This window comes from Camelus bactrianus, chromosome 1 (genome assembly GCF_048773025.1).
Source record: "Camelus bactrianus isolate YW-2024 breed Bactrian camel chromosome 1, ASM4877302v1, whole genome shotgun sequence".
Lineage (NCBI taxonomy): Eukaryota > Metazoa > Chordata > Mammalia > Artiodactyla > Camelidae > Camelus > Camelus bactrianus.
This window is the reverse complement of record NC_133539.1, coordinates 55,778,400-55,804,542: the sequence shown is the minus strand read 5'-3', so window position 1 is coordinate 55,804,542 and position 26,143 is coordinate 55,778,400. Positions and strand designations below refer to the sequence as shown.

The 26,143-nt window shown below is 46.1% G+C and overlaps 1 protein-coding gene across 1 annotated transcript in view; it reads right to left on the bottom strand.

The window, feature by feature from the left end:
- Positions 1–25,173, bottom strand: part of ARHGAP31 (Rho GTPase activating protein 31) — a 96,360-nt gene extending 71,187 nt beyond the window's left edge. Inside the window, exon 1 of the mRNA XM_074364073.1 lies at positions 24,319–25,173. Within this exon, the coding sequence (XP_074220174.1) occupies positions 24,319–24,418 (100 nt within the window). The 5' untranslated portion in view covers positions 24,419–25,173. The remainder of the gene's footprint in view (positions 1–24,318) is intronic.
- Between the last annotated feature and the right edge of the window lie 970 nt (positions 25,174–26,143).

Genomic DNA, 26,143 nt, shown 5'->3' with positions numbered 1-26,143 from the left:
GTAACAGAGCCCTGCCACACTGGACCTGCAGGGAACTTCATCCCCCGGTAAAAAGGCAGGGGTGGCAGGATGTTATACTTCATGAAAGAATGCTCACAGTGGCAGAACGTCCCGGGTGCCAACTTTTCTTTTTCATTCAGGGGTGCACCTTCTTTGTCTCCCCGGGGGCCTTGGGAGCCACCTGGAGGGAAGGGCAAGGATGAAAGAGAGGAAACATGGAAATAGCATCCACAGTCTGAACCTACATTAGAACGTAGCTAAAATGCAAGGCAGGGAGGGCGAAAGAAATTCTTTTCACTATAATGGAAGACTTTCACAATGAAGTTTAAATTCTCCCTTTCAAAGTAAAGTAAGAGCCACAAAAGTAATATAAACATTTTCTGATAAAGATTCGCTCCAATTTGCCCGAGACCGGAGAGCTCAGAGGACCTGCCCAAGATCCTCCAAATGGTGAGATGAAGGCCTGGTTCCCCCCTACCCCCGCCACCCCCGCACCTTGCCCCGCTTCAGATGGTAAGGTTTTGAGCCAGCCCCCACTTGTGTTTCCACCGGCTTCCCGCTCTCAATTGATAATATGTCACATGAGGCAATTTAAACAATTTCCTACAGTTCTGATTATCCTCTTTCTTTCTTTCCTGTTATCTGACAGGCTTCCCTTCTTCCTGGATATGGTTAAGAAAACAAACAAAACCCCAGTTTGATGTTCAGGGCGCCCCTCCTCCTCCTGTTCCTGCTCTGTGCGAGGTGGGTCTGCACCGTGGCCCGGGGAGGGGGTGGGGAGGACCCCACCTCTGCCCGGGGCCGCACCGACACGGGCTGCGGGGCGGGGGAGTCGGGGTCTCTGGTCGGCCGGGCATCCCGGCTCCTGGGAAAGCGGGAGCAGAGAGCGGCGGGGGTCGGCGGGGCGCCCGTGCCACGGGCCGCCGCGCGCGGGTGACTCAGAGCCGTCCGAGCCGTTTCGGGAAGCGGCGGCGGCGCGCGGCCGCGCAGGGCTTTCCCCGCAGCCGCAGGGGGGCGGGTTCCCGACGCCGAAAGGGGATCCGAAACCCGTGGGCGGAGTGGCTGGAGAGGAAGCCGAGGCAGTGGGAGCAGAAGGCGGCGTCATTGTTTCTTTTGGGAGAGATCAGCGGGAACGTGGCCTTGACATTGGTAAAGCTGAAGATGCCGCCCGAAGGGACAGAGAGCGGCAGTGCGGCTCCGGACCCCGAGGGCCGGGAGGGAGGATTCTCCGTCTCCCCAGCTGGCGGGGGCGGGGACTGGAGGGGGGGGGGGGAGGGAGGGGGCGGCGGCGGGAAGGGGAGAGGGTCGCGACCCCACCGCCTGGGTCTGGCTGGGCCTGAGCCCCTTTCTCCTGTCCCGTCCCTGGCACCGGCCTGGCGCGGGCCCGACGTAAACCCATGTCAGCAAGCAAATGACTGAGGAGCCGGCTTTGAGGGCAACGGAGTGAAGAGACGGCTCCGTCGAAGAACCCCCGCCCACCTCCCCTTCTCGGCCTGTCCTTCCCAGACTAGCCGGAGATTCCTTTGTTTTCAGCGGTGACCTCTGAGCACTAGGGTGGGCGGCTGGGGTGGGAGATGGCTGGGCAGGGCGGTCAGAGTGGAAACAATGATGGGGGTGCGAAATGCAGGGCTGCCTGAACGGCACCAGGGAGACCAAGACAAACCCGTCAACATAGCCGGCCAAAAGAAGGAAGGGGCCCTGGGGATTCATGGGTGATAAGCTCAACCGCCAGGCCAGGCAAGTTTGTAAAATCTTGGCCCTAAAAAAAGGTGGAAGATGGTGCAGGGCTGTCACTGTGGGTTAGGCACATGAAGTACGTTATCTCCATTTTCACTTATCTCTGTAAGAGAAATGCTATTACACCATTCCAGAGACAAGGAAAACTCAGAAAGCTGCAATTCCAGCCTTAAGTCCCAGCTTCCTAAAGCCAGCATCCCCACCTCCCAAGTTTGCTTATATGAATCAACCACCAGCCCTTTTTTTTCTTATGCAGTTTGAGTTCCTTCACTCTCAGCCTAAAAAGGCCTGACTAATATACACCCTTTAAGCCAGTAATTTTACTTCTGGGGATCTCTTCCAAAGAAATATCATAACATAACAAAAGGGCCATATGCCTTGAAATATTCACTGTGGCCTTCTTTATAATATTATAAATATATAATTTAAATGTCCCAGTAATGAGGAAGAGTAAATAAACTGGTGCATTATATGAAAAAATATTACCAGGCCTTAAAATAATGTTAAAAGCAGGGTTTGATGACTAGAATAAAGACTTAGGTTATTAATGCTAAGTGAAAAAGCAAGACACAACATTAGATATATACAATATAATTACAATTATGTGTGGAAAATATACATAGAAAAAAACCCTGAAAGTGAACGTTACCTTTGTGTGGTAGAATTAACCCAAGCACTTTTTTCTTTCTAAAGCACTGATATATTTTCCAGTTTCCCTACAGTGAGGATTAGCATGTATCATTAATTAAAATATTAGAACATCTGTCAAAAAACTTTACATATGTAATGTGTATTTTGTGAATATATATTTCATTCATTCTGAATAGGAAGCCACTAGGCCTGGGTGAAAGAAAAGAGGTCCTGGAGCAATTGTTCCATTAATTGAAAGATTTTCCATAATTTAAAGTGTATGTAGAAGTTAAAGGGGGTGGGCAATTTTTATACGTCCAAGACATTAATGACAGGGAAGGGCATGCCTTTGGTGGGCCAGAGGAGGGACAAATAACTGAGTGTTAGAATATACAAAAAGGAAATGATGAGGTCATAGCTGATTTCTGATTGGCAGGACATGCTGACTCATGGGCAGAAGGGAAGAAGACTGGAATAGAACCTTTAATGGCAAAGGAAAGAATGCATTCATAAACATAATTACTTAGGAAAGGAGGTAAGGGAGTAAATGGCAAGGTAATAGCATCATGAAAAGATTCTTTTACAATAAATATATTTGTCAAGAGAATATTTTCTAATTGTGATGATTAGAATTGCAAAATGAACTCCACGTGTTCATGTTTGGTCCAAGGTGGTTGATACCAGTATTTTGTATCTCACGGCAAGCAGACGATTATGCTCATTTGGGCTTGGAAAAATGCTTAACAATGAAGTGGCCCCTTATCTGGGGCCCATTCCTTTTCTATAGAGAGGGGAATGGGAGGAAAATCAAGAAAGCCTCACGTCTACATGCTGTGTGTTCCTGAAGATCCTCATGTAGCAGCAAAAATATACACGAATTAATAAAAGCAGTGTTCCTTTGGTTTTGTGTGAGGATCTGGTAGAATGAAGTCTACAGGAGTCTCCTTCACGTAACCTAACACTAGACACTATGAAAACAACTGATGGAGCTTAAATTATGTCGAGAAACTATGTTATAAGAGAAGGCAAAGCTCTTGTTGTGGGATTGAAATCTAGGATTCTTTGTGTCCATGTGCATGACATTTACCAGACCATACACAGAAAGCTCTCTGTCTGGGCTTAATGATGTTTTGGGTGATTCCAGTTCCCTGCCCTTGATTCTCCCCCTGTCAGGGGAGATCCCTTGCTGATCTCACCTCTCTTGCTGATCTCATCATGTGGGGACTATTTCTCACTTTCCCTCCCTCACTTATTGAAAGCTGTACACCCTTCACTGGGAATGAGGTGGGAGGACTCACTCGGTTGTGGGCTAGAACTTGGACCTTTGTGGATTCATTGCCTTCCCCTACAACACACTAGTCTCACCAACATCATCACCTTCCAGCCTCCCCCACTTCATCACTCTGTTTACAATCAGACTTCTAAAATTAAAGGCTAACTAGAGCTGGGAGATAGGATGTTTCAGTACTAGGACAATGTAGGATTTCTACAGATACTTGTTGGTTAAATGAAGAAATAGGGAGCATGATGTTTGGGTTGCATATGACTTTATATTGGTACCTAGATGGAAGGTGGGAACTGTCTTGCTTGATACCCTGCATCTCCTGGAATGCAGCAAAATTTATCTTCTTAAAATATCTGATGATATAATTACAGTGATTTCTTAATATCTTCCATCAAAATTTTAAAAGGTGACAGAGAAATCATCTTATTTAAAAATTGTAATAGCGAACAGAAAGGATTTCTGTTTCCTTTGCCTAAAATCCAAGCACCAAGCATAAGCATTTGTCTGACACTTGGGATCACAAAATGGAAGAACTTCTTGACCCTGGCCTCAAACAAACAGACAAACAAAAAACCCTCTAAAGGCTGTTCTATAAAAACACGTGATAAAATCCAGAAGGTGCTTTTATCTCATAACACCCATACCAGAAGATTAATCTCTGTGGTTGGTGCCTTGTTCTGGTGGGGGATACGTTTGAGCCCAGCTTTGGAATCTTCTCCAGTTAGAACATCTGTTCCACAGTTGTTAATGTTTGTTGGTATTGCCCCAAAGAAGGCAGCAGAAGGGAAGAATTTTTTAACAATGAGTCCCAAGATGGACTAGATCAGCAGCATTGCTTATTTTGAAAAGGCATTTTTTGGAGCAATTTGACCTATATGTTAAAAAAAAAAAAATGGGCATGTCACTGTACCAAGAGATGGATGTCCAATCCAATACTGGAATGTAGTTGAGCTTGTTTTCATCACTTCTCAAAATTTTCCCCAGAAATATTTGCTCATTGAATTATCACTACATTCCACACTAGCTGAGCTTAGTTGTTTTTTTTTTTAATTTTTAGACAGAGATTTGAATATCTAACTCAAAATAAATGGTTAAGTGAAGAGACTGATGCTACAGTATTCAGTTAGGAGTATGCAAGAATAAAAAAGTTCTAGCTGTCTTAAGTCTAAGTGAAATATGTAAATAATCTATATCATTTGGAAATTTGCCACATTAGCCAGGAAAAGAAGAAACCATCATTTCTCTAGGCTCTGTGAAACTGGATTCAAGATTAAACAGTAAGTAAAATATCCCATTTTACTAAATTATGTGAGGTTCATGAAAAATCAAGCTGACCTGCATTTGAAGAGTGGAAAAGTTACATTCAAGGCAAAATTCAAATTATTAGATGATATTTTTAAAAAAGATTAGACTAAAACCCCTCTGCCAATAGTGTTATCTTTAAATTATTCTTATCACAAGTTATTATTCAAGAGTGCCAATGGAGGTGATTTATATCAGTTCCAATCCTACCCGGTGAATAACCACTGAGATCTAGCATTGCAAAACTGTAGAAACAGCTGGGTTTAGTTTCAAAGCTCCAAAATTAAACAGAAAGAGGGAAAGACCCTAATCCTCCAAACCATCTGTTCAAAGAACAGTGGGGAAAAAATGATGACAGAGTCTTCAGCTGGAGAACAACAATGGCCTCCTAACTGAAATCTGAAAGTCCTCTTTCTATTCACGGTTTCAGCTGATCCTCACAACATCCTTGTGAGGTCTATAAAGCAAATATTTTTATCCTCATCTAATAGATTTCTTATATGTTACTGCATGTCACATACGGAATACTTACTCCATGTCACACAAAACATCATCAGCAAAGGCAGGACTTCAAGTTAGGTTATCCGCTTCCAAAATTCTCAAGTTACTTTTCTGTACCAGATTCCAATTCCATTCTTTCTTCCTATCCCCCTTCCTTTGTCTCTTCCCTCTCTCTCATCCAGCATTAATTGGGATACATCTACAGTGCCAGAAATTATTCTGTGTTGCTAGTGTTCACATAGGAAACATTTATATCCACAATGGCAAAACAGACCAAGAACTATCCATAGAAATTTGGAGAAATAACATTAATGCCAATCCTTCATCTCTGCCTCATTTCTTTGTTGTTTCCATTGAAAATGGAAACTTCTCACACTATATAAAGCAGCATGTTACATATCAAGGCTGACTCCCTCCACCCCGCAAAACCGACTTTGCACGTGTGTTCTGCAGGATCTGTGAAATGTCTCATCCCCAAACAAAACAAGACCCTAGACTGCCCAAAGGAAAGCTCCAGGGCAGGCGTTAAGGGCGGCAGATCTCAGCGAGGAGGTACTAGTGAGGTCAGGAGTGGGCATGGGAGAGAGATGGTTGGCTGGGTGGGTGACCATGAGACAGAGAAGAAGTTTTGCTGATTTGCAGATTTAAGTAGCAGTGGTTTTCCAACTTGAAAAAAAAAAAAAAAAAGCATGAAGTGCTTTGTTCTGATAAATTCCATCCCACAGCATAAAACAAAAAGCAATGAGAAAAGCAGAGTATCCTAGCTTAAGCAGGTGGGTGAGGACCCCAGACCCTCCCTCCCAGCCTCTCTAGTGGCCCCTGCTATGAGGAAAGCATAGCACAGATTTAAGGGGTTTTGTACTTAAATAGCCCTCAAAACAAGCAGGCAAGTTCAGTCTCTTAGGATTAAAGCATGATCCCCCAAGCAGCTATTTCAGGAAGAGCCTCCAACTCAAGCTCACTCCAGCCCAGCTGTGTCTGGTCAGGGAGGCCTCTCTTTCTTCCCTGGAAACCTGATTATTTTTCTGCAAAGCTGAAAATCTACCCAAAGCAGGACAGGGGTGTGAAAATAGAAGGTTTGGGTTCCTAGGAAACTGGCTGGGGGTTGTTGGATTGTTGTGGGCTGTATTAGGTTTATCCAGTCCTAAAATAACAGTTCCATTTAGCGAAAGTTACTTTCAAACACACATCCCTCAGTGCTGCACCGGGAAATTAATCATACCGTATCATCCTTTAGCAGTTCACTATTTGCACAGCACACTGTTTTTGTGCCCCTGGTCTTGTCAGATCCCCACCCCACAAGGCAAGCTGGACAGGTATTGTTATCCCCATTTTACAGATGAGGAAGCTAAGGTTCAGAAAGATGAAGGGACTCCCACAAGGTCACATGACAGATACCTAGGTCTTCTGATTCCCAGTCCAGAGCTTTAAAATGTACGCTATGTACTTAAATCCTGCATCCTAGTGAGTAGTAAGTGAAGGCCACAGCTTGGGCATTACTAGGTCTGTGCCCTTGGGGAAGCTCAGTGTCCTCGTTATTGCAGCAGGTGTAATCATTACCTGCTTCAGCTAACTCACAGGACTGTGCGGGACAAGAGATGACTTGGTGTAAACAAGGTGTAAGCATCTAAGAGTTAATTACTCCCAGACCCCCACTCTCCTGCAGTCCTGGCAGGTTCTCTGCCTTCTAATAGCTTGGACCTCACTTTTACAAACCAAAAAAAAAAAAAACAAAAAAAAAACCTTTATCTCATACTCTGTTGGTATCATACAAGTCTCTTATGAGTGTCAGCCAGTGGCCAGAGCAGCCAGCGAGCCATGCTTTTGCACAACTTCAAACCAAAGCTCTCTCTCCCCACAAGTCAGACATTCCAGATCTGATCAAAGGTTTCCAGGGCTGTTTTACCCTGAACCCCAAGTGGTGGCCAGAAGGCCTGCAGGTCCAGCTGATGTTTAGGAAGGGCCTCAGGGGGTGTGTGCATGGGAGGAGCTAGGTCTCTGTGGAGTCATCACAGGTGGGGGTCTTCTCTTCTTGGCAGGATCAGAACCTTAATCTGGCTAGTTCATCTGAGAGTGACCTGTTTTCTGTAACCATGTTCTGAGGGGACAACTTTGTAAAGTCAGGTGGCAATCTCATCTTTTTTCAAAATAGGAATTCGCAACTGGGTCTAGGCTCTGTATAGATGAGGGCCTCACACAGGAGAGCAAGCTGCAGATGACAAAAGATGTCTGATGGAAACAAAATCAAAGAAAACTGGAATAATTTAGAAGGTATGCTTTTAGAAAGATGAAAATACCTTATAGTTTTTTCAAAGTATAAACAATCTACATGCCATCATTAAAAAAAAAAATCTGTCAACACAGCAAAGAATGCAGAAGAAAGAGAAAAAGATCCATCCAAAGAAAGCCACTATTAATGTTTTGAGCATATTCCTCCAGAATTTGTCTTACATTTATAGTTACCAAAATGGAATTATGTATACTTTATGTACTCTTCTGTAAACTTTTTTACTTAACTATTTTTAGACATCTTTCTGTGTCAGTAAATAGATGTCATCCTTTCAACCAGTTATGTAATAAAGGATATTTTCCTCAAGCTGTGAGGTAGTCTGATGAATCCCCCTTCTCTCCTAAAGGCATCATCATCTGAGCCTCTTCTCCCATCTCAGGGATCCCTGATGCTGGGTGGTTCTGAGAAACACACTAACCCATGATTTCTGGTCCACATCAGTAAGCAGCCAGAAAACATCACTGGGCCAGCTGCACCTTCTCGGGTAAGTGGAACCTCTAGGGCTCCAGGTTCTCATGTGTTAAATGAGAGGTTTGGATAGTGATTTCCCAAGAGTCTTTCAACTTGAACATGACATAGCTTCTGGTTCACTTATCTCTGTTTGCCTCAGTACAGGACGATTCAGGCCCTAAGTGAACAAGGCATCACGGGAGCCCCAGCTGTTCACCTGCACGACAACATATTGAAAGGCCCTGAAGAACCTCTACTAGGAGCCATGGCTGAAGCTGGCAGGGCTTGGGGAGGCACAAGGGTGTGTGTGGGTCACGTAAGGGAAACAGCTGTCCTGATTTCCCTCCAATATGGCAGCAGGTGATGTCTACAAGGAGGCATCAGATCCACAGCGTATCAGTAAATAGAGTCTTTGGGGCCATTCAGTCCTTTCCGAGCACCAGTGTCCAAACTTGCAGGATAATTACGATATTCATTTTCATTTTAAAGGCCCTTCTGCATATATTATCTCATCTAATTCTCATTCTTGTCTTTTAGATGAGGAAATTGAGATTCAGAACGTGATGACTTCCCCCAAAACCAGGTGACAATTATTTGCCAAATGAAGCCTCAGCCCTAAGCTCCACCAGTGCTTCACCAGAGCTTGACCACCTCCTCAGTCTTTGCATTGATACACAGAACACATGACAGATGCACACATATGTGCAAAATAGTCCTGCAGAACACACCCTCCACCCGACCCTGCCACCCTACAGACCCAAGACAGGTGCCCTCCCCTGGAGCCATCCACTCACTCAACACATATTTATGAGCACTATGCTAGGTGCCAGTGGTAAAATGATGAAGCAGGAGACATGGTTGCTATCTCACAGAGCTGACCCGGGGTCATCTAGAGTCTAGAAAGAGGCAGGGATAGTGTTGGGGGTGAGAGCGGTAGTGTTGGGGCAGCCCAGGGTACAATGGGATCAGAAAGGAAGAGCACCAACCCTTTCTCAGAGGGGTCAGGGGAGGCATCCTGGAGGACGAGACATCCAAGCTGAGACACCAAAGATGGGCTGGAGTTGGCAAGATTGAGGTAGAGCTAGAAAGAAAGCCAGGGAGAGCATTCTACCCAGAGGGTGGGTCAATGCACAAGCACTTGGAGGCAGGAGGAGCACAGGTACTTCTGATGCCCCATGAGAAGTACAGTGTGGCCAGGGGCCCTGCGCAGGTGGGGAGCTGGTGTCCATGGAGGCCGCAGAGGACACAGGTGTCTGAGTGTGATGGGCTGCTAAACCTTGCTGGTAGTATAGAGTTGATGTTTGTCTCAAGGGCATCGGGAAGCCACAGAAGGGTTTAGTGAGTGATGCTGGTGACAAGCTGTCATCAGGACAGTCTCCTTTTGTCCACTGTGAGAATCTGTGGTCATAATTAATTTCAGTCCTACTTTAAGATACATCTGGCTTTAGTTTCTGCAAAAATATAGATGATCGACTTCAGGATACTTTTCCCATTTAGGCTGCCACCTCCGTTTCACCTGCTTCGGCCCCTTTCCTGGGTCTCTGTGGCCTGTGCCAGGTTGGCTCTGATGACCAGAGCACTGTGATCAAGATGCCTTGGATAGGCCAGCAAACAGCTTCTCACTGTCCCCTGCTCCCAGCCTTAACCTTCGCCTGGGGCTTGGACTCCAAGCTGACAGAATATGGACTGATCAACCAATATCCCTCAGGAGTACTGGAAAGCAAGTTTAAGGTATAATTAGAAGTGTGTGAACTCTACTGTCATTATAAGCAGAGGGAAGCGGTATTAATATTCAATAAGTTATGGGTAATAGAAATTGTCAGTGAAAAGGATGCACGGCCCATACAACATATTCAATAAAAACTAAATCAACCGGTCAGGATTTAGACAATAAGAGAAAGCTTCTAGGAACTCATAAAAAGAGAAAGATTTCTATATAAAGAAATGTAAATAAATTATGGTAAGTTATAAAAAGTACATATATTTGCTTGTACATGCAAAGTGTATGGAACGATTTCCAAGAAAATTAACACTAGTTGCTTCTTGGGTGAGGACAGGAATAGGAAGGATTTGTTGCTATACCCTTTAAATCCTTTTACCTTTTGAACCACAGGAATGTGACACCTGACCTTAAAAAATAAAATTAACTTTAAACACCATCCATTCAGCAGAATCCCATGCAGTGATTAAAAGAGCGAGATCGAGCTATAATTACAAAAATGGATAGTTCTCCAAGATCTACTGGTATTTAGAACAGCATATTTCAGGACATGTATATGTTGTAACTTTATCTTTGTGGGAGGAAAAAACAAAGACAATCATTCAATGAGTGTATTTCTCAGTATGTACACAGAGAAAAGGTTCTGTGCTGTTTGATACAGTAGTCATGAGCCTCATGTGGCTATGTAAATTTAAATTAATTAAAATTTTAAGTTCAGTTCCTCAGTAGCACTAGCCACATTCAGTACTAACAGCCAGATGGGGCCAGTGGCTGCCAAAGCGTACAGTGCAGAGCAAGCAACTTTCCCTCAGGGAGCAGATTCTCTGGGGCAGAACTGGTCTGGATGAATCCAGCCCAGACTCTGAACTGACCATGGGACTGCAAGGATGTGGGAAGGGACTCTGTACTTCATGAATCTCTGTAATGTTTGATTTTTTTTTTATAATTGCTTTTATAATTTCACAAGAGAAGAGGATGGCTTGCACCTGTGGCAGGTACACATTCCTCATTAAAAATGGCAACCTGCACTTTTTTCATGACTCCGGCCATTCCGCTCAAGAGCTAAGAGATGTGGAGCACTGCTAGGGGGGTTACCTGGGGAGGGAGTGATAAAGCTAGATGCCCACGGTCCAGAGCGAACACAAGTCTGGGAGGACCCCTCAGGCATGGGCCGGCTATCCCACCAGTCTCACCACCCTCTGGGCCTCTGCTTTTCAGTCACAAGGCACAAAATCAGCTTGAGCGCCTGCCAGCTGGAGAAGCAAGTATTTTTAGTTCTTGGAGTTCTGGAATCTGGCAAGGGTGAGGCGGGCACTGCACAGGGAGGCCCACCTACAAGGGACCCTGAGGTCTCCTCCGAGACGGGGACCTAGGCGGGTTGGGGAGGACACCGCTCTGAGGGGGTGACGGCCTTCTCAGAGTGGAATGGGAGCATCCAGGGCCAATCTCAAGGGGGCACCTGGGAGGAGAACCGGCCAGACGATAGAGCTGGTGTCTGCTCTGTGGTTCCTTAAACTGCGGGAGTGACAAGGATGAAGCGAAGCTGGAGGACAAAGAGATTGGATGGAATAGGAGTGTGACCAGGAGGCAGGTGAGAAGGAATGTTATAAACATTTTCACCTCAAATAAAACTTGGATTTGAATGTTAAACATCACTCTGGTTATCATCCACTAGACAGAGAGAAATGAAACTTCCTAAGGTGGAAAATAAATACATGAAACAAACTCTGAAACTCTGAGTTACAGCTGCTGGGGGCACCTCATTTTCCCTCCACCTGGATGAAGTTTATGCCTAAACTGGGGTCCAGTTTTTTTCTCAAGAGCAACAGCAGAAACAGCAAAAAAGGACACAGTCGCTTTAAATGTGGCTCGAGATTCTTCTTCCCCTCTCAATCTGAATGTAAACTAGCACATTTGTCTTCATCACTCTTTCTTCCCTGGAAGATTTAAACTGGTCACTGAATAAGCCATTTGTTCCTACAAATCTCCTCCAGGCAGGTAGGTGACTCAAGCTTCAAACTTGTTCTCTTTTGTCTTCTTTTGAGAATGTTGGTCCTGCCACAGTATTTTTGCACCTCAACACCTTTGTTTGTATTGTTCCCTCTGTCTGGAATATCTTCCCTTCAGGCAGAGACTATTCAGATTCCACTCCTCTTCAAAGATCTAGCTCCTCCGAGTCAGAATTGATGACATCCACTTCCTCCTGTGGTTTGTAAGGCTCAGTGGAAGATGTGTCCACCTCCTGCGCGGGATGATGAGCCCCCACAGGGACAGACAGTGCCTGTTCATCCCTGTGTCCCAGCTGACCCCACGCCCAGTGCATAGTAAGTGCTTAGTGAATGTCCATCTCTTCCTCCCTCCCACAACCACCACCCTGTTCCCTTCATTCACACTACTAATAGCTATTGAGCCAACCATGTTCTGTGGGGAAAACAGACTGTGGTAGGTTGAGTAACGGTACCCCAAAGAAATCCATGTCCTGATTCCTGGGATCTGTGAATGTTGCCTCATATAGCTAAAGGGGTTTTTGCAGATGTGATCAAGCTAAGGATCTTGAGATGAGTTTATTTTGGATTATCTGATGTAATCACCAGATCTTTATGAGAGAAAGGCAGGCGATCAGACAGAAGTCCATGTGAGGATGGAGCAGACAGAGCAAAAGCAATGGGATGAGGGGCCAGGAGCCAAGAGACGAGGGCAGCCTCTAAAAGCAGGAAAAGGCAAAGAAATGCATTCTTCCCAGGAGCGTCCAGAAAGGAACCATTGCCCGCAGACATGTAACATGCAGATGAACAGACAACGGTCAGTCTTCAAGGAGCTCATTTTCTCTCTACTCAAGGAAGGAGACAATTTAGGAAACTATGACAGTGGTTGGAGGTCAGAGGTAATGAAGGTCCAAACTTCACCATCCTGATCACCTTCCTAAAGATACTTCTATGTGTAAGCTTCCATCTTCAAACAGAGCACTGAGAAATGGACACAGACGCCCTATTTGATTCGACCTGTGAAGAGGGCAGCGTGGACCCCTCGATCCACACACTCTGCAGTCATAGAACCTAAGATGGAGCCAGGTATACCTCACTCAGTCAGCTGCCAAAATGCAGTGTGGGGCAAAGCAACAGGCACATGTGGAATGTCCTGTGGGGCCACTGAAACCCGGCCTTACACTGGTCCATCAGCGACAAAGCCAGGCTCATCTTCCAGATTCATAACTCTCCTGAAACACAGATGGAAACTAGACGGTTGGCTGGGTGTCACTATGATGATTGCCTCTTGCCATAACCCATATCCCTCATTTCATTTCTTTTCAGATTTGTTAAGTAGTTTTCTGTTTCTGGTTATTAAAGAAATGTAAAATTTAGAAAGTTTACCAAATTCCCACCCCAGAAATATTTATCAACAGATAAGGATCTTAAAACTAGCATTTTTATTCATTCAACCAAAGGAAACAAATAATTACGTGTCTGTCTATCTATCTATCTATTTTTTTAAGTAGAAGCCCTTAGGGATACATGGGAGCCCTGGAATATATGTTCTCAGCTCTCTCAACTTCCTCGACTGTAGCATTACTCAGGAACCACATTCTGAGTAATAAGGCTGAAACAGGATAAGCTTTCCAATCACCAAGGAAATAATAACCACAGTTAACACTTACAGAAGGTTAACTAAATTCCAGGCAGTACACTAGTTTATTTAATCCTTATAAGGACCCTGTGTGATAGGCACTATTATTCTTACAATTCCCAATTTATAGATGAAGGAACTGAGGCACAGAGAGGTTTGGTATCTCATCCACGGTCACAAAGCTAGCACGTGGTAGAGCTGGGGTCTGAACCAAGGCAGACTATCAGCACACAAGCCACACACTAACCACCTTGCTACATGCACTGCTTCTCAGAGAGGTGAACTGATTTCACTAATCTGCATCTATTAAGGCAAGAAAGCAAACTAACAGACTTTATGAAGATTCTTTTTTGAAAATAAGGATTGGAACAAAGGGACTTCATGAAAAATTCAAGGAATCAAGACACCCTATTCCCATACTAACTTGAAAAGAGTTTTTCCTCAATTTAAATAGCCAAAATACATGTTCACTGTTGAAATTTTGAGCAATATAAAAAATATAATGAAAAAAGAAAATCACGTGCTTTCACTTAGCTGCTTCGTTTTACAAGCTAGTCAAAGTGAGATCAGTAGGCCAAACACATCACAGTCACCTGGAGTTCATCTTCGAAAATGCGGATTCCTGGGCCCCACCTCAGACCCACAAAAGCAGAGAGACTGGCCTTAGAACACTGGTCTACAGTGGCACTTCAAGGCTTGCAGCCCTGTAAACTGTAGAAACTCATTCAGTGGGATCATGTTTTCTCCACAGACCCAGATCCTTACAGGACCTACGCAAATGCCCATTTGAAACACTTATCAGAAGTCCACTTTGTTTCGAGGAGTCCAAAATGGAATTTAAGGAGAACTTCTAATACTCCTTATTGTGTACTAATAGTGTACTAAAATTTAACCAGTATTTTTTAAATTTTGAAATTAAATTTTAAATTAAATTACGTTTTAAAAATAAATACATTTTTAGTCATCCTTATGCCCAGTAAAGTTTAAGTATCATTGCCTGAGGCTTAAAAAGAGAGGTCCAGAATTTTTGCACCCAGAAATCAAAACTCATACTCCCCCCTCCCACCCACCCCCAGAACAGCACCCCCTTTCCTTTCTGAAACCAAGTTGTCTTTAGGGGCAGTAAGAAAAAAAAGGAACTGAGGAAACCTAGTCTCTTCTGAGAGTCAGGCTTGGGTGAGGGCAAACAGGTAACTTGATGGGTATATTTTCCTGAGCTTCAGCTGCAGGCTCTGTGCCCAGGGTCCAAACAGCTCTAAGGCAGCCCCTGAGAGCCCCCAAGCTGGGTTTGTGTCCTCAGCCCTGAACCCGATACAGAGCCCTGCATGGAGCTTTGCTTCTCCAGAAAGCAAAATGGCTTCTCCCCATTCACACCAGGCTCATACTCTAGCTATCAGCCAAACAAAGGATTTTCCAAATATGGACCCAAGAAAGCATGTGCACTTTGAAGGCCACAATGAAGCTTAAATAGCTAAAACTTATTAAAAAAAAAAAAAAAGCCAACAATGGACGCCAAAAAGCGTGAGTCCTTAAAGAACAGAACAGCAAGACAAAAGCCAGAAAGAGGAACAAAAATATGCATTGTAGGGGAGGGGCAAGCAGGGAGGTGCAGATTTATATGGAAGAGTTGACATCATTGTTTCCCAATAATACTCAGCGTGCAGGAAACAGATGGGAAAGCAGCGGTGGAAGGGGCTACTTATGGTAACAGGGCATGCGCTCTGTTTAGAATCCTGCCATTTGGAAACGAAATGTTTGACTTTGAAAAACTGAGGATGGGAACTCCATTGCCAGAAGTTTTGTTAAAGTCGAACTAAATCCTACTGAACTTACCACCTTGGCACAATGCATGGTTACATGGAGCTCTGCATATCAGACCCTGTTTTACTGTCAGCATAACTGCAGCTCTTTGGGTCCAGGGGAGACAAAGCTGCATGAGGGGAATCCTTAATGTCAGGCAGATGTGGTTTGAGGCCTTGTTCTCCCAACTCCTAGCTGCGTGATGTTAAGCAAGTTGCTTAACCTCTCTGAGTTAGTCTTCATATATAAAATGGGGGGCAAAACAGAACTTTCCACACACAGTGGGGAGAAGTTGAGGTCGCACATTTATAGTGCACTGTTAGATTTAATCAAGAAACAATTAGGGTGGTCAGTTAACATCACTTCTTAAAGTTCTACCTTTTAACAGAAACTTCCATTCCCCTGCCTTTGGACAGGACAAGGCATAGCCAAGCTAACTGCCATCTTGCTGTGATCAGGTACAGTGCCTTCTCCTGAGGGTAGGATCAGCCTCCTGCCATTGAAGACAGCTTCTGTCAGCCGGCCAGGGTACCTGCCTCCAAGCCTGGCCATTGTAAGTCACTCTCAACCAACTTTCCCACAGTTTAAGCATCTTCTTCCCCAGGGCGCAAGAAGGCGTGACCAATTACAAGTATCAGGCAAAACCATGTGGTTTCCTGTCTGCAAAAACCAACCACCCCATCTCTCCATATCTCCGTCATTCCTCACGAGTCAGATGATAGTTATCATTTCATTGACTTTTCCCTCTTACAAAGAACCCACTCTGATATTTCTCTTTCACTTGGCTACCTCACATGTTAACATCCCCTGCTTGCCCTCTCTAGAACCCTCATTACATTCTTGGTACTCTTCTAGTTGTTTCCCGTCTTATGCAACCCCACTAGGTTGAGAGCAACTTGAGAGCCTCCTGTAAGCCCAAGAGTGTCTAGCACATTAGGATCCCACTAAATGTTTGTTGCATTGAATTGAAAGCCCCATACAAGATGGTTTCTGAACAAAAATATGAAAAGAGCCAGGGAAAGAAATATGCATAATTATACAAATTAGCTAAATTCACAAAGGGTATAGATTTATTTACAGTTTGTCAGACTCCTACTTTATGTTTTGAACTGTTTTCTGCTGTCTGTAATAGCAAGAGCTGGTATATGTTGCTTTTTGAGAGGGTGACATTCACCCCTCTCCCTCTGGGGGGTGGTGAGGAGGGGCCCCCAGAGGCATTCTGGGCCAGCATCAGGCCATGGGCGGGGCACCGGGGCCTGGAATGTATCAGCCAAGCTTGAACTAGAACAAAGAGTGCCTGAGACTCGATCCCAGAAACTCAGTTGGTTCTAGGGCCCCGCCAAGAATGTGGTTCATACCAAGGAGTGACTGGGAGGCACTGGGAAAAGGCAGTGTTTCTGGGGCATCCTGTGAAAAGTCGGGGTCGGTTTCTATCTGGGGGTAGTTAATGTGCCCTTGTGGGGAACCTTGAACAATCTTGGATTCCTGATATTCCAGCACATCAGCAACATCCCAGGCCCTGAGCTTCCTAGAAGGGTTCAAACTCTGGCTTCTTGAGGAGGAAATAGGGTGGATCATCACCGGCTGTGTGTTGGCGGTGGGGCTCTCCCTGAGAGGCCAGTGAGCTACCAATTTGCGTGAGCTGCCACCTGCCTTCAGCAGAGCTCACCATCCACTTGCAAACACAAAGCCAGTGAGAAAACAGACTAACAGGTAGAACGAAGACCAAATGGGGTGCCTCTGACCCTAAGGAAGGGGCCGTTCCAAGAGGGAAGAAGGGTTGTGGCTACAGTGGTCAGGGAGGTGCTAGGAGGGAAAGGTGGGGTCTAGCTGGACTTGAAGCTGGTAAGTAGGTTTAGAGTAAGTGTGTGTGAAAGGCGCTTGGCAGAGGGCGAGGTGCTGTTACTATCACCATTCCTGATCTAGGCTGGGGGAAGTACAATGCAAAGGGAGAAAAAGCCACTTTTTGCAGGTTTGTTCTTTTTTTCTTGATAAAACTGTAACATAAATGCCAAATTATGAAATATGCTATTTTGGGAGATTGTGTTCGTGCCTAAGACCATGGCCTTGGGAGTCAGATGGATCTGGATTTAAATCCTGCCTTTCTTATCTCTGTAATCTTGACAAGTGAGTTAACCTCTTGGATCTGAGTTTGCTCCTCTGTAAAAATGGGGGGAAATGCCCAATTCTTACGGATTTCAAAACCATTACTTTGTATGTGTAAAGTGACTGGCACATAGTAAGCAATCAGTGCAGACTGTAACTCTGCTAATGAAAATAACAATCAGGTGTGATCTGGGGCTCAGCCTTCATTTCTGGGGCCTTTCTCTCCTTCCAAAGGGCTGCCCCTCCCTCTTTCTTAAGCCATCCAGCAGCCTAATGCAACCATCTTCCTCCATCAAAAGTTGCTCTTAAAAAAGACCTAGTACTAGTATCTATTCTCTTCTGAACTGAAGTCAGCATGTTTCCTCAGGGGTTCTTTATTTTGAACCTTACCTAAAATTGCACCCTGAGGGGAAGGTGTGTGTGGGGGTGCTCTCTAGACTTCTGGAGTTCCCTCAGGCGGGGGCCCCACCTCAGTCAGGACAATACTTTGAGGGCAGAACACCAAAACCAGTTAAACTGTAGCGTGACATTTATGTTGGGACATTTTTGCTGTAAGCAAAAAGAAAATTAATTTGAAGAATGACAATATGTGCGGAAATGCCATCTTGCCTTAAATGCATGGCAAGCAATGAGCGAAGAAGAAAACACAACAGAAGACCAAAAAAGCGAGTAGCTCCATGTTCCCGGGGCTCAAGACTGGTGTGAAGGAACCAACAGAGGAAGTGGAGTTCTGAGGCCCAGAGCGCAGAGGCCAGGACGGTGTGTGTGTGTGAGCAGGGTCGGGGCAGCTCACACTGACCGGCCTGTTCTGGAGGAAATGAGCACCAGGGAGCCCCAAGCAGGAGGGTCGAGCTCTACTTTGTTCCAAAAGTTCTGAGCTACAATAACTAATGGATGAGGGCTGGAGGCACTTCGTATCCCCTGACTGAGTCCTGGACCTCCCAGCCCCGTCCTCCTCTCCCATCCTCCACCACAGAACCCCTGCAACTTTCTGCATTGTGGTGACCCCCAGGGACAAACCTTCACAACTGCCTTGGTCAGTCAGCCTCTGGAATTCAGAATGTGTTCTCCCCTCTTCCTCAACCCCACAGAGAAAGGTTTCCAGGCTAGCCCACAGATGCCTAACAGGCTGAGGGGGGAAATAAAAAGAAGGCATCAAAACCCACCACTCCAATGGCAGTGGGGAGCTTACCCAGCACTTACAGCCTTGTCTACGCGAAAACCGCTTCCTAGTTTCAACATGTTTCCCTCCGCCCCAGCAGATGGTCCGCTGGGCTCCAGGGCAGGTCTGGGGTGGCAGAGGCAAGGGCTTCCTTAGGTATCCCAACACCTGGGTCTCCAGAGGCTGGAAGGCATCTGTGTGGCTGCCAGTGGGGGTGGTAGGGCTGGAGGCAGGGCGAGGCCACACCTGTGGTCAGGGGGCTCTGGGCAGAGATCTGGAGAGGGAGGGGTGCAGGTAGGTGGAATAGCCATGTCCATCCTCCCGGGGGTGGGGTGGGGTGCTGTTTTCCACATCCAGACCACACAGAGGAAGTTACAGTTCTGCTTCATGCCATCTGTCACTCTGCCCAGGTTTAAAGCCTTAATTCTCCTCTTTTCGTCTTCCTGTTTCACTGTGGGAGTCCCGATTCGAGAATGCCCCTCTAAACTCAAGCCCATGAGGGGATTATTTGATCTCCACTAACTCCACCTCCAGGACCTGACTTCTCTTTCAGTTTCTCAGATCTTTCTGAGGGCCCTTTAGTTTCAGGTAACATCTTGCTCTCCCACCACTAAATACTACTGGTCCACTCCCCAGTGGCTCTGGGAAATCCCTGTGGGAACCCTCCATTCAGTGGGACAACTAGTGTGCTTCCTCCCTCTTGGTGACTGATTAGCCCATCTGACCATATCATTTCCCGGTTTCATTGCAGCCCTCATCCACTCAGTCACAGATAGTGTGTGGTTATGCGGAGCAAGTCCAGGGTGTTATGATGAGAGCTACATGCACAGCTGACCCTATGCATGCCCTCTGCTTAGTGCTTTGCCCATTGTAACTCATTTCTCTCCACATCAGTCCTCTAATCCCCATTTCACAAGTGAGGAAACTGAGACCCAGGGAGGTAAGTAACTTGCTCCAGGGTCACTCAGCTGGGAACAAAGTTAGGATTCTACCCCAGGCAGAAGGCTTCCAGAATTCCTAATGGGAGCCTTCAGCGTGGGGCACCTGACTTGGGAGGATCGGGGAAGGCTTCTAGAAGCAGCTGAGACCCAAAGCATGAAAAGTTAGCTCGGGAAGTGGTGATAAGCAGGTGCCAGGCAAGATGCTGGGAAGAAAACAACCAAGCCAAAGGGAATATGCCTGCCTTGATTCTCCATTCAGTGTTAAATCTTCTCTTGAACAGAAAAATGTTCACCTTCCTTGCTGAGACTTTGCTCCTATCTGTGTTTGGGTTTCTTATCTACTGAATTGAAGATAAAAAACTTTCCTATTTTCTCCTTTGGTTATGACGGCAAACTTCAAAGCGCTTAATTGAGCTATTGGTTTCTGAAAGTTTGTTCACATCCCTTAGACTGTAGATTTTTTTAAAAATTTGAAACATAAATGTTCTCATGGTGTCTCCACTCCCAAATTTTTTAAAAAGTTATTTATTTTTATTTTCTTAATTTTTTGCAGGGGGAGGTAATTAGGTTTATTTATTTTTAAAGGAGGTACTGGGGATTGAACCCACGACCTTGTGCATGGTAGACATGCACTCTACCACTGACCTATACCCTCCTTCAAGACTAAATTTCTTGAGTCTGGATGCCTGTTTCTCTCCCAAAGCACCTTATACATGTTTGTTAAATCAGTGAACAAAGTGAGAAAATGATTCAGCCTCAGAAATGTAGAACAGCTACAAGTTCCCTTTATCTTATCCTGGCTCTTTGGAATACTGGGGCCCTTTTACTCTCATCAAGCTTAAAATTATATTTTGCAATGGCTCTTTATTTATTTCTTATGAACCTCTGTAATCCCTCAAATCAAATACATATATATAGTTTTTTCTCTTCAACCTGATAAGAACTAGGAAAAAAAAAACTTCAGGAATCATGTTCTTGTCAAACATTCAGAGGATACATTCTGAATAGTCAAGGTTGCTTATCCGAGGAAAATGATCTGTAACCCCCTGCACCATAAGCAATGGTTCTCATCTCTGCCTGTATATCAGAATCATCTAGGAAGCTTTTAAAACATACCCATGCCTGGGCACCAAGAGATTCTGATTTAATCGTTCTGAGAGGGGGCCTGGACATCAGTGTTTTTTTAAAGCTCCCGAGGTGATTCTATTGGGCCGCCATGATGGCAAATCACCACGTTGACACTTGTTACCAGGGAGTGAGTAAAATGGCCGAGATTATTGGGAAGTGAGAGGACATCCTCAGCTCTTAGAGTGGGACCAGCATAGCGGCAGAAGATGGCCTTCCTGTAATGCTCTCTTACTGGGCCCTTGACTCCTGGCCCCAGCATTTCCAAGCACTGTGGGAAGACCCAGAGCACTTGGCTCAGAGGGGAGAGGTAGGAAATGCTCACGGCTGCACTGTGGCCTCACAGAGCTTCACCCATGGCCTCCCAACCACAGGCATCAAAATGATGTGGTTTTCATTACATAGCTGCAAGCAAGGGTCTTCGTATCAGTGGTCAAAAAGAAGAAAAAGAAAAGTGTACTATTTTCAGCATCAGCAGTGAGAAAGGGATGCTCTTCTCCCTCTATTACAGACAGGAAGAGAAAGTTATCTGGTTCCGAAGGGAGAGCTGAGGGTTGGGGCAGCAGCCACTGTGCTGGAGGGGAAGTGAGAGAAATACTGGCCAAGTTGGCCAGAAGCAATTTCATGCCATTCTCGGATGATCTCACCAGGCTGGAGAAGTGGTCAAAAAAAACAAAAGGGGGAAATTGGCCCTTCACATCAGCCCCATGTGCAGCTGGGTACAATCAACAGCAGGGTCTGAATGTGGCATCCATTTGGATGCAACTGTATACAGGATTTGTGTGTGTGTGTGTATAAGGGAAAGGTTTCTGGTTTTCATCAGTTTCCTAAAGATCAAGGATGACAACTGGCCCTGAGCAACGTCTGCTTTAAGCTGAACACCTATTTGTCACCTGCATACCCTGCCCCATCAGATCTGTCCAACCAAAGGCAGCAGGGCTGGGCTACAGCAAATTACAGATGTGGATGACATTCATCTTCTGTGCTCAGTCCAAGGGTGCAGCTTCCCCATGTTCAGGTGGCCTGAGCTCAGCTGTCACCAGCTTTGTCCTGCACCCCAGCTCAGGGCTTTCCCTCCCTCCCAAGCACCAGAGTTCTCGTGGCTTCCCCACATCTCTGTTCTTTCCTTCTGCCCTTGTGCTCTTAGACCTGAATCCATTTTTCTCTGTCTCTACCCAGGTCTATCATTCTATCCTTGACCTCCAAAGATGAGTAACTGTGATGTCAGCCTGATGAGGCCCTCTCTAGCCTTCTGGATCCTAGTTACCACACTGACTTGTCACCCTTAGGATTCTGGGCTGAACTTTCAAGATGGTGGGCAAAGGGGCACTGCCCAGGTCAGCTTTTCCTCCCTGGGGGCAGAGTCCAGGCCTCGTCTATTAACTGATACATGTTTCAGAAAGTCCACAAGGAGGACACATTGTTTTAGAGAAAACCATTGGCACTGACTATTTATTGATGCTACACTATAACAAAAATGAGACAACCACCTAACTAGTTTTAGATGTGAGAAAAAAGAAATCCCAATTATTCTTATTTATGTAAGCTGCTTATCATGCGTGGCTAATTCCCACATGGCACAATAATGGTGTATGGATGATTGAGTGGGTCAGTTTCCTTCTGTTTCACAGCAGAACTTTACGCAGGTATGTCAGTCTTGAAAGTTTGCTGATCCTGGGGCAGGGCTCTCTGCTTTCAATTTAGGGGGAAAAAATCATTAGAGGAGAATGTTGGCCTAGACAAGGAAGCCAGAGAGGGGAGAGAGGAGCCTAGGGTGCCAGAGCCCTCTGCATCCTCCATGATTGATGGTATGACCTTAGGCAGGTCAATTTACCACTGTGCACTCACCAACCCTACCCTCCCTCCCAGGGCAGGGAGCACTGGGAATTGGTTTTCAATTTTTTTGTTTGTTTGTTTAAGCAGTAGCCCCTTTTCTTTTTATTCCAACTGAAACATACGTGAAAACCTCAAATATAAAGCAGGTGAAAGAGGAACTGTCTAAGGCTGCCTTTGAGGTGTCTTCATAGAACCCTGCGATTCCTGGCTCATCCTATGATCTGTGACGTGGTAAGAATAGGGCAGGACTGAGCAGCAGCTCGATGCAACTCTCAGCTTTGGAGTGAGAGCCCAGAGCAGCACCCACATGGTGGAACGTGGTATCTGCGAGCATTAAGTGAACCTGGACTTAACATGAAGGCCCTCTGCAAAAACAGGCAGAGGTCAACATTTCATTCTGAACTTCTGGGGGTAGTGGTTAAGATGCACATTTGGAGTTCTCTCACACTCAAAACAACTCAATCCAAGCAATGTTATTTCAAGATTTCCATTTCCAGATTGTTGGAGAGGATTAAATGAATTGATTCAGTTGTGTCCCAATTTCAAAAGAGGCAGTTTCAAAACCTGTGGTCCCCCAGCTGTAAGATACTAAGCTATTTGTCCGAATGACACGGCAGACTGAACTCAAGACTACCGCAGGAATATCACACCACTGCAAATTACTAGGTGGTTCTAAGTCTTTAAAAAAAAAAAAAAAAGAAATAGAAACAAAAGCATTGCTCTGTTTTTGAGATGCACATTTGATATGAGCTAATCAAATCATTTTTGAGATAACTTTCCTGGAGGCAGAATTATTCTGCACAGTTAAACAGCCCTTCATTTCCCCCCTTTGTTGCATCTCTCTATGTATAAACACAGGGCCCATATAGTGGACTTATTTCTCTCTCACTGAAGTTTCTGAAGACAAGGCCTTTTTGTCATGGGTAAGTGCAGGGCCAGTCAACCTTACAAAAGGAGTCATTTAATGCTCAATTTCCCCAACATCCCTATGAGTAAAAACATCTAACCTCAGATGCTGTTATTGTATTCTGGACTATTTTCTTTCACCCTCCCCCAACAAATGTTTAAATTGTCTCTTCTCCTCAGGATCCCCGCCCCACCAATCTGACCTTGAAAACCAAGAGGCTCTCCTGTTCTTTTACTTATCCTAAACTATTTTAAAATCAAGGCCCTCTGACCTTTTTACAACACTCTTCTGGTCTGACACACCAAATGCTAATTTGAAAGCCAAGAGGAGGTAAAGGGTCTGAGGGGGTGGGAAGGGGAGAGAGGGAGGTACTATATATTTGGCATCAGTTCAGAAATTCAGAAAATGTTTGTGCAACCACTCCCCCGGCCAGGATCCACCGCACCCCCTGCCTTCCAGCACATTAATAAAAAAAGATGTGAGCGGATGAAATTGGACAGCCCGGGAGGGACACCTAAGGCGGTCATAATTATGTACCCAGAGAAGCCCACTGAACACCATCCCACAAGTCCAGCCCTCCTCCTTCCCTTCCGATGTCCGAAGTTCTGGATCAGTACCTCTCGAGCCTCCACCCCCACCCCCCAGAGGCAGCCCGTTAAACTTGAAGCAGCACCGCCCATTAACGGCTTGTGTGACACAAACGGAAGGACTGACACAACCTCTGCACGTCGGGGTGGCAGCGCTATGCACCTTAAGAATCTTGTATGTTCTTTAAAAAAAAAAGTACAACGGCGCACAGGCCTGGATTACATTAACTTGTGAATTGAATATAGCACACCCTAGGAGAGTCCCTCTCTCTCTAAAACAAAAAGACGGGGGTGGGGGAGGCGAAGGCACTTTACCATCCTGTCCTGAGCTTTCCAGATATTCCGTCAGGTCACAGCCAAAGGCGCTGGCGGCTCCCTTTCGTTTCAGCTTCTGCTTGGCACCCTTGTTCTTCATGAGTTAGTCCCGAAGAGGTTGCCCCTCCGTCTCTCCCTCCCCTCTGCTTGGCACCGCGCCTACGATGGTCTCCGGGGGGCTTAGATCAGCGGCTGCGGCGCGGCGCTGGGGGGCCGCATGGGCGTCCGGAAGAGCCTGGGCCCGGGGCGGCGCGCATGGACCCCGCGGGGCGCAGAGCCCGGCGCGGGCGGGGAGCCTGAAATCCACGGCGCGCTCCTCCAGGGCCGCGGTGCCGCAGGCCGTGCGGAGCTGGCAGCCGCGGGCCGGCTCGCTGGGAGTGTCACTTCCTCACTTGGAGTCCCAGGGACTTTCACAGGCTCCCGCGGTGTCTTCGGGTCTTTCCCTCCGCTTCGGAGAGAGGGCGAGCTCTCCGGTCCGCCTTCTGGAAGCCCGGGAGTGGCGGAGGGCGCGGGGAAGCCGGCGGCGGCGGCGAGGGGCGCGGAGACAGACGGGGGGGCTGCCGTGGGTCCTCTGCCCCGCGCGCGGTCTTGCCTTCAGACGGCTTCGGTGGAACGAAAAACAAGCATCCTGTCTCTCTCGCCCGCCCTCACGCCTTCCTTTTTTTCCTGTCTTACAAATCCTAGGATCATCCAGCTCAGGAAATGCTGGAAGGAAGTTAGCTAGGGAGGGGGGCGGAGGGTGGAAATTTTTGGCAGCTCTGAGCTCGTGTGTGTATGGAGCTGGAGGAAGTAGGTGGGTGGGTTGAGGAGTACGGGGTGGGGGAGAGAACGCGCTCTTCGGGGAGCTGGTCTGCGACTCTAGAGATAACTGGGCAGCTCGGGAGGAAATCGCCGCTCTCCTATGAGCACCCGCCGCCCGAGCCGCCTGCTTCCTGCCCCACCGACGGCTCTTTGAAGACGGCGGGAGGAGGCGCGCTGGCTTTCTGGACGGAGGGGGCTAGGTGGACTGAAAAAAATGTCCTGCCTTTTTTTATCTTCGTTGTCACCCTCTCTTTGACACTTTCTATTTCGGTGCCCGCCTTCTCCTACACCAACACTTAAAGAGTAAGGACAGAAACAAAGACAGGGATTTCAGCAGAGAAACCAGACCGGGAGCGGTTTTCCGCCGGCCACTCCCATCCTCCTCTCGGCGTCCAGGTACCCCCAGCCCTGCTAACTCCCCTCCCAAGCTGAGGGAGGGATGGAGGCAGCCGCTGTGTAACCAGTGTTCATGAAAGCAGACTTCTGGTTAAAGTACACGCAAGTTTGCTAAATGGAAATTATTTGGGGGTGGGGGAATCCAGGATTTAAGATGACTCTAATATTCTAACACCGTGTGGAGAAAGCAGTCTCCCAGGATGTTTCGTAATGTATCAAGTTTTCAGGAGGGCATGTTTTATCTTCTCCAGTTAGATTTGAAATTCCTTGACTTTTGTGTACTCAGCACACAGTAAGCACTCAGATTCTTGTGATTTAACCATTTGAGGATTATTAAACTTCCTGTAGAAATTCAAATCCAAATATAGGCTTGAAGGGTAGGGACGTTCATAGTTCAGAATGCTGGGAAAAGCTTTAGGTACAGTATTTTAGATACAGTCTTTCATTTTTCTATGTATCACCAAGACAGTTTATGAACTTTGACCCTTGACCTACTCTCTTTGTCAGAGCTCACAATTGAGAGCCTGCCTGCCAAATCTGGACCACAGATGTGTTTGGTTTAGCACATGCCATGCTTGAAAAATTTTTTAAATTAATTGCCAACATTAAAGAGTTAACATTTATCACA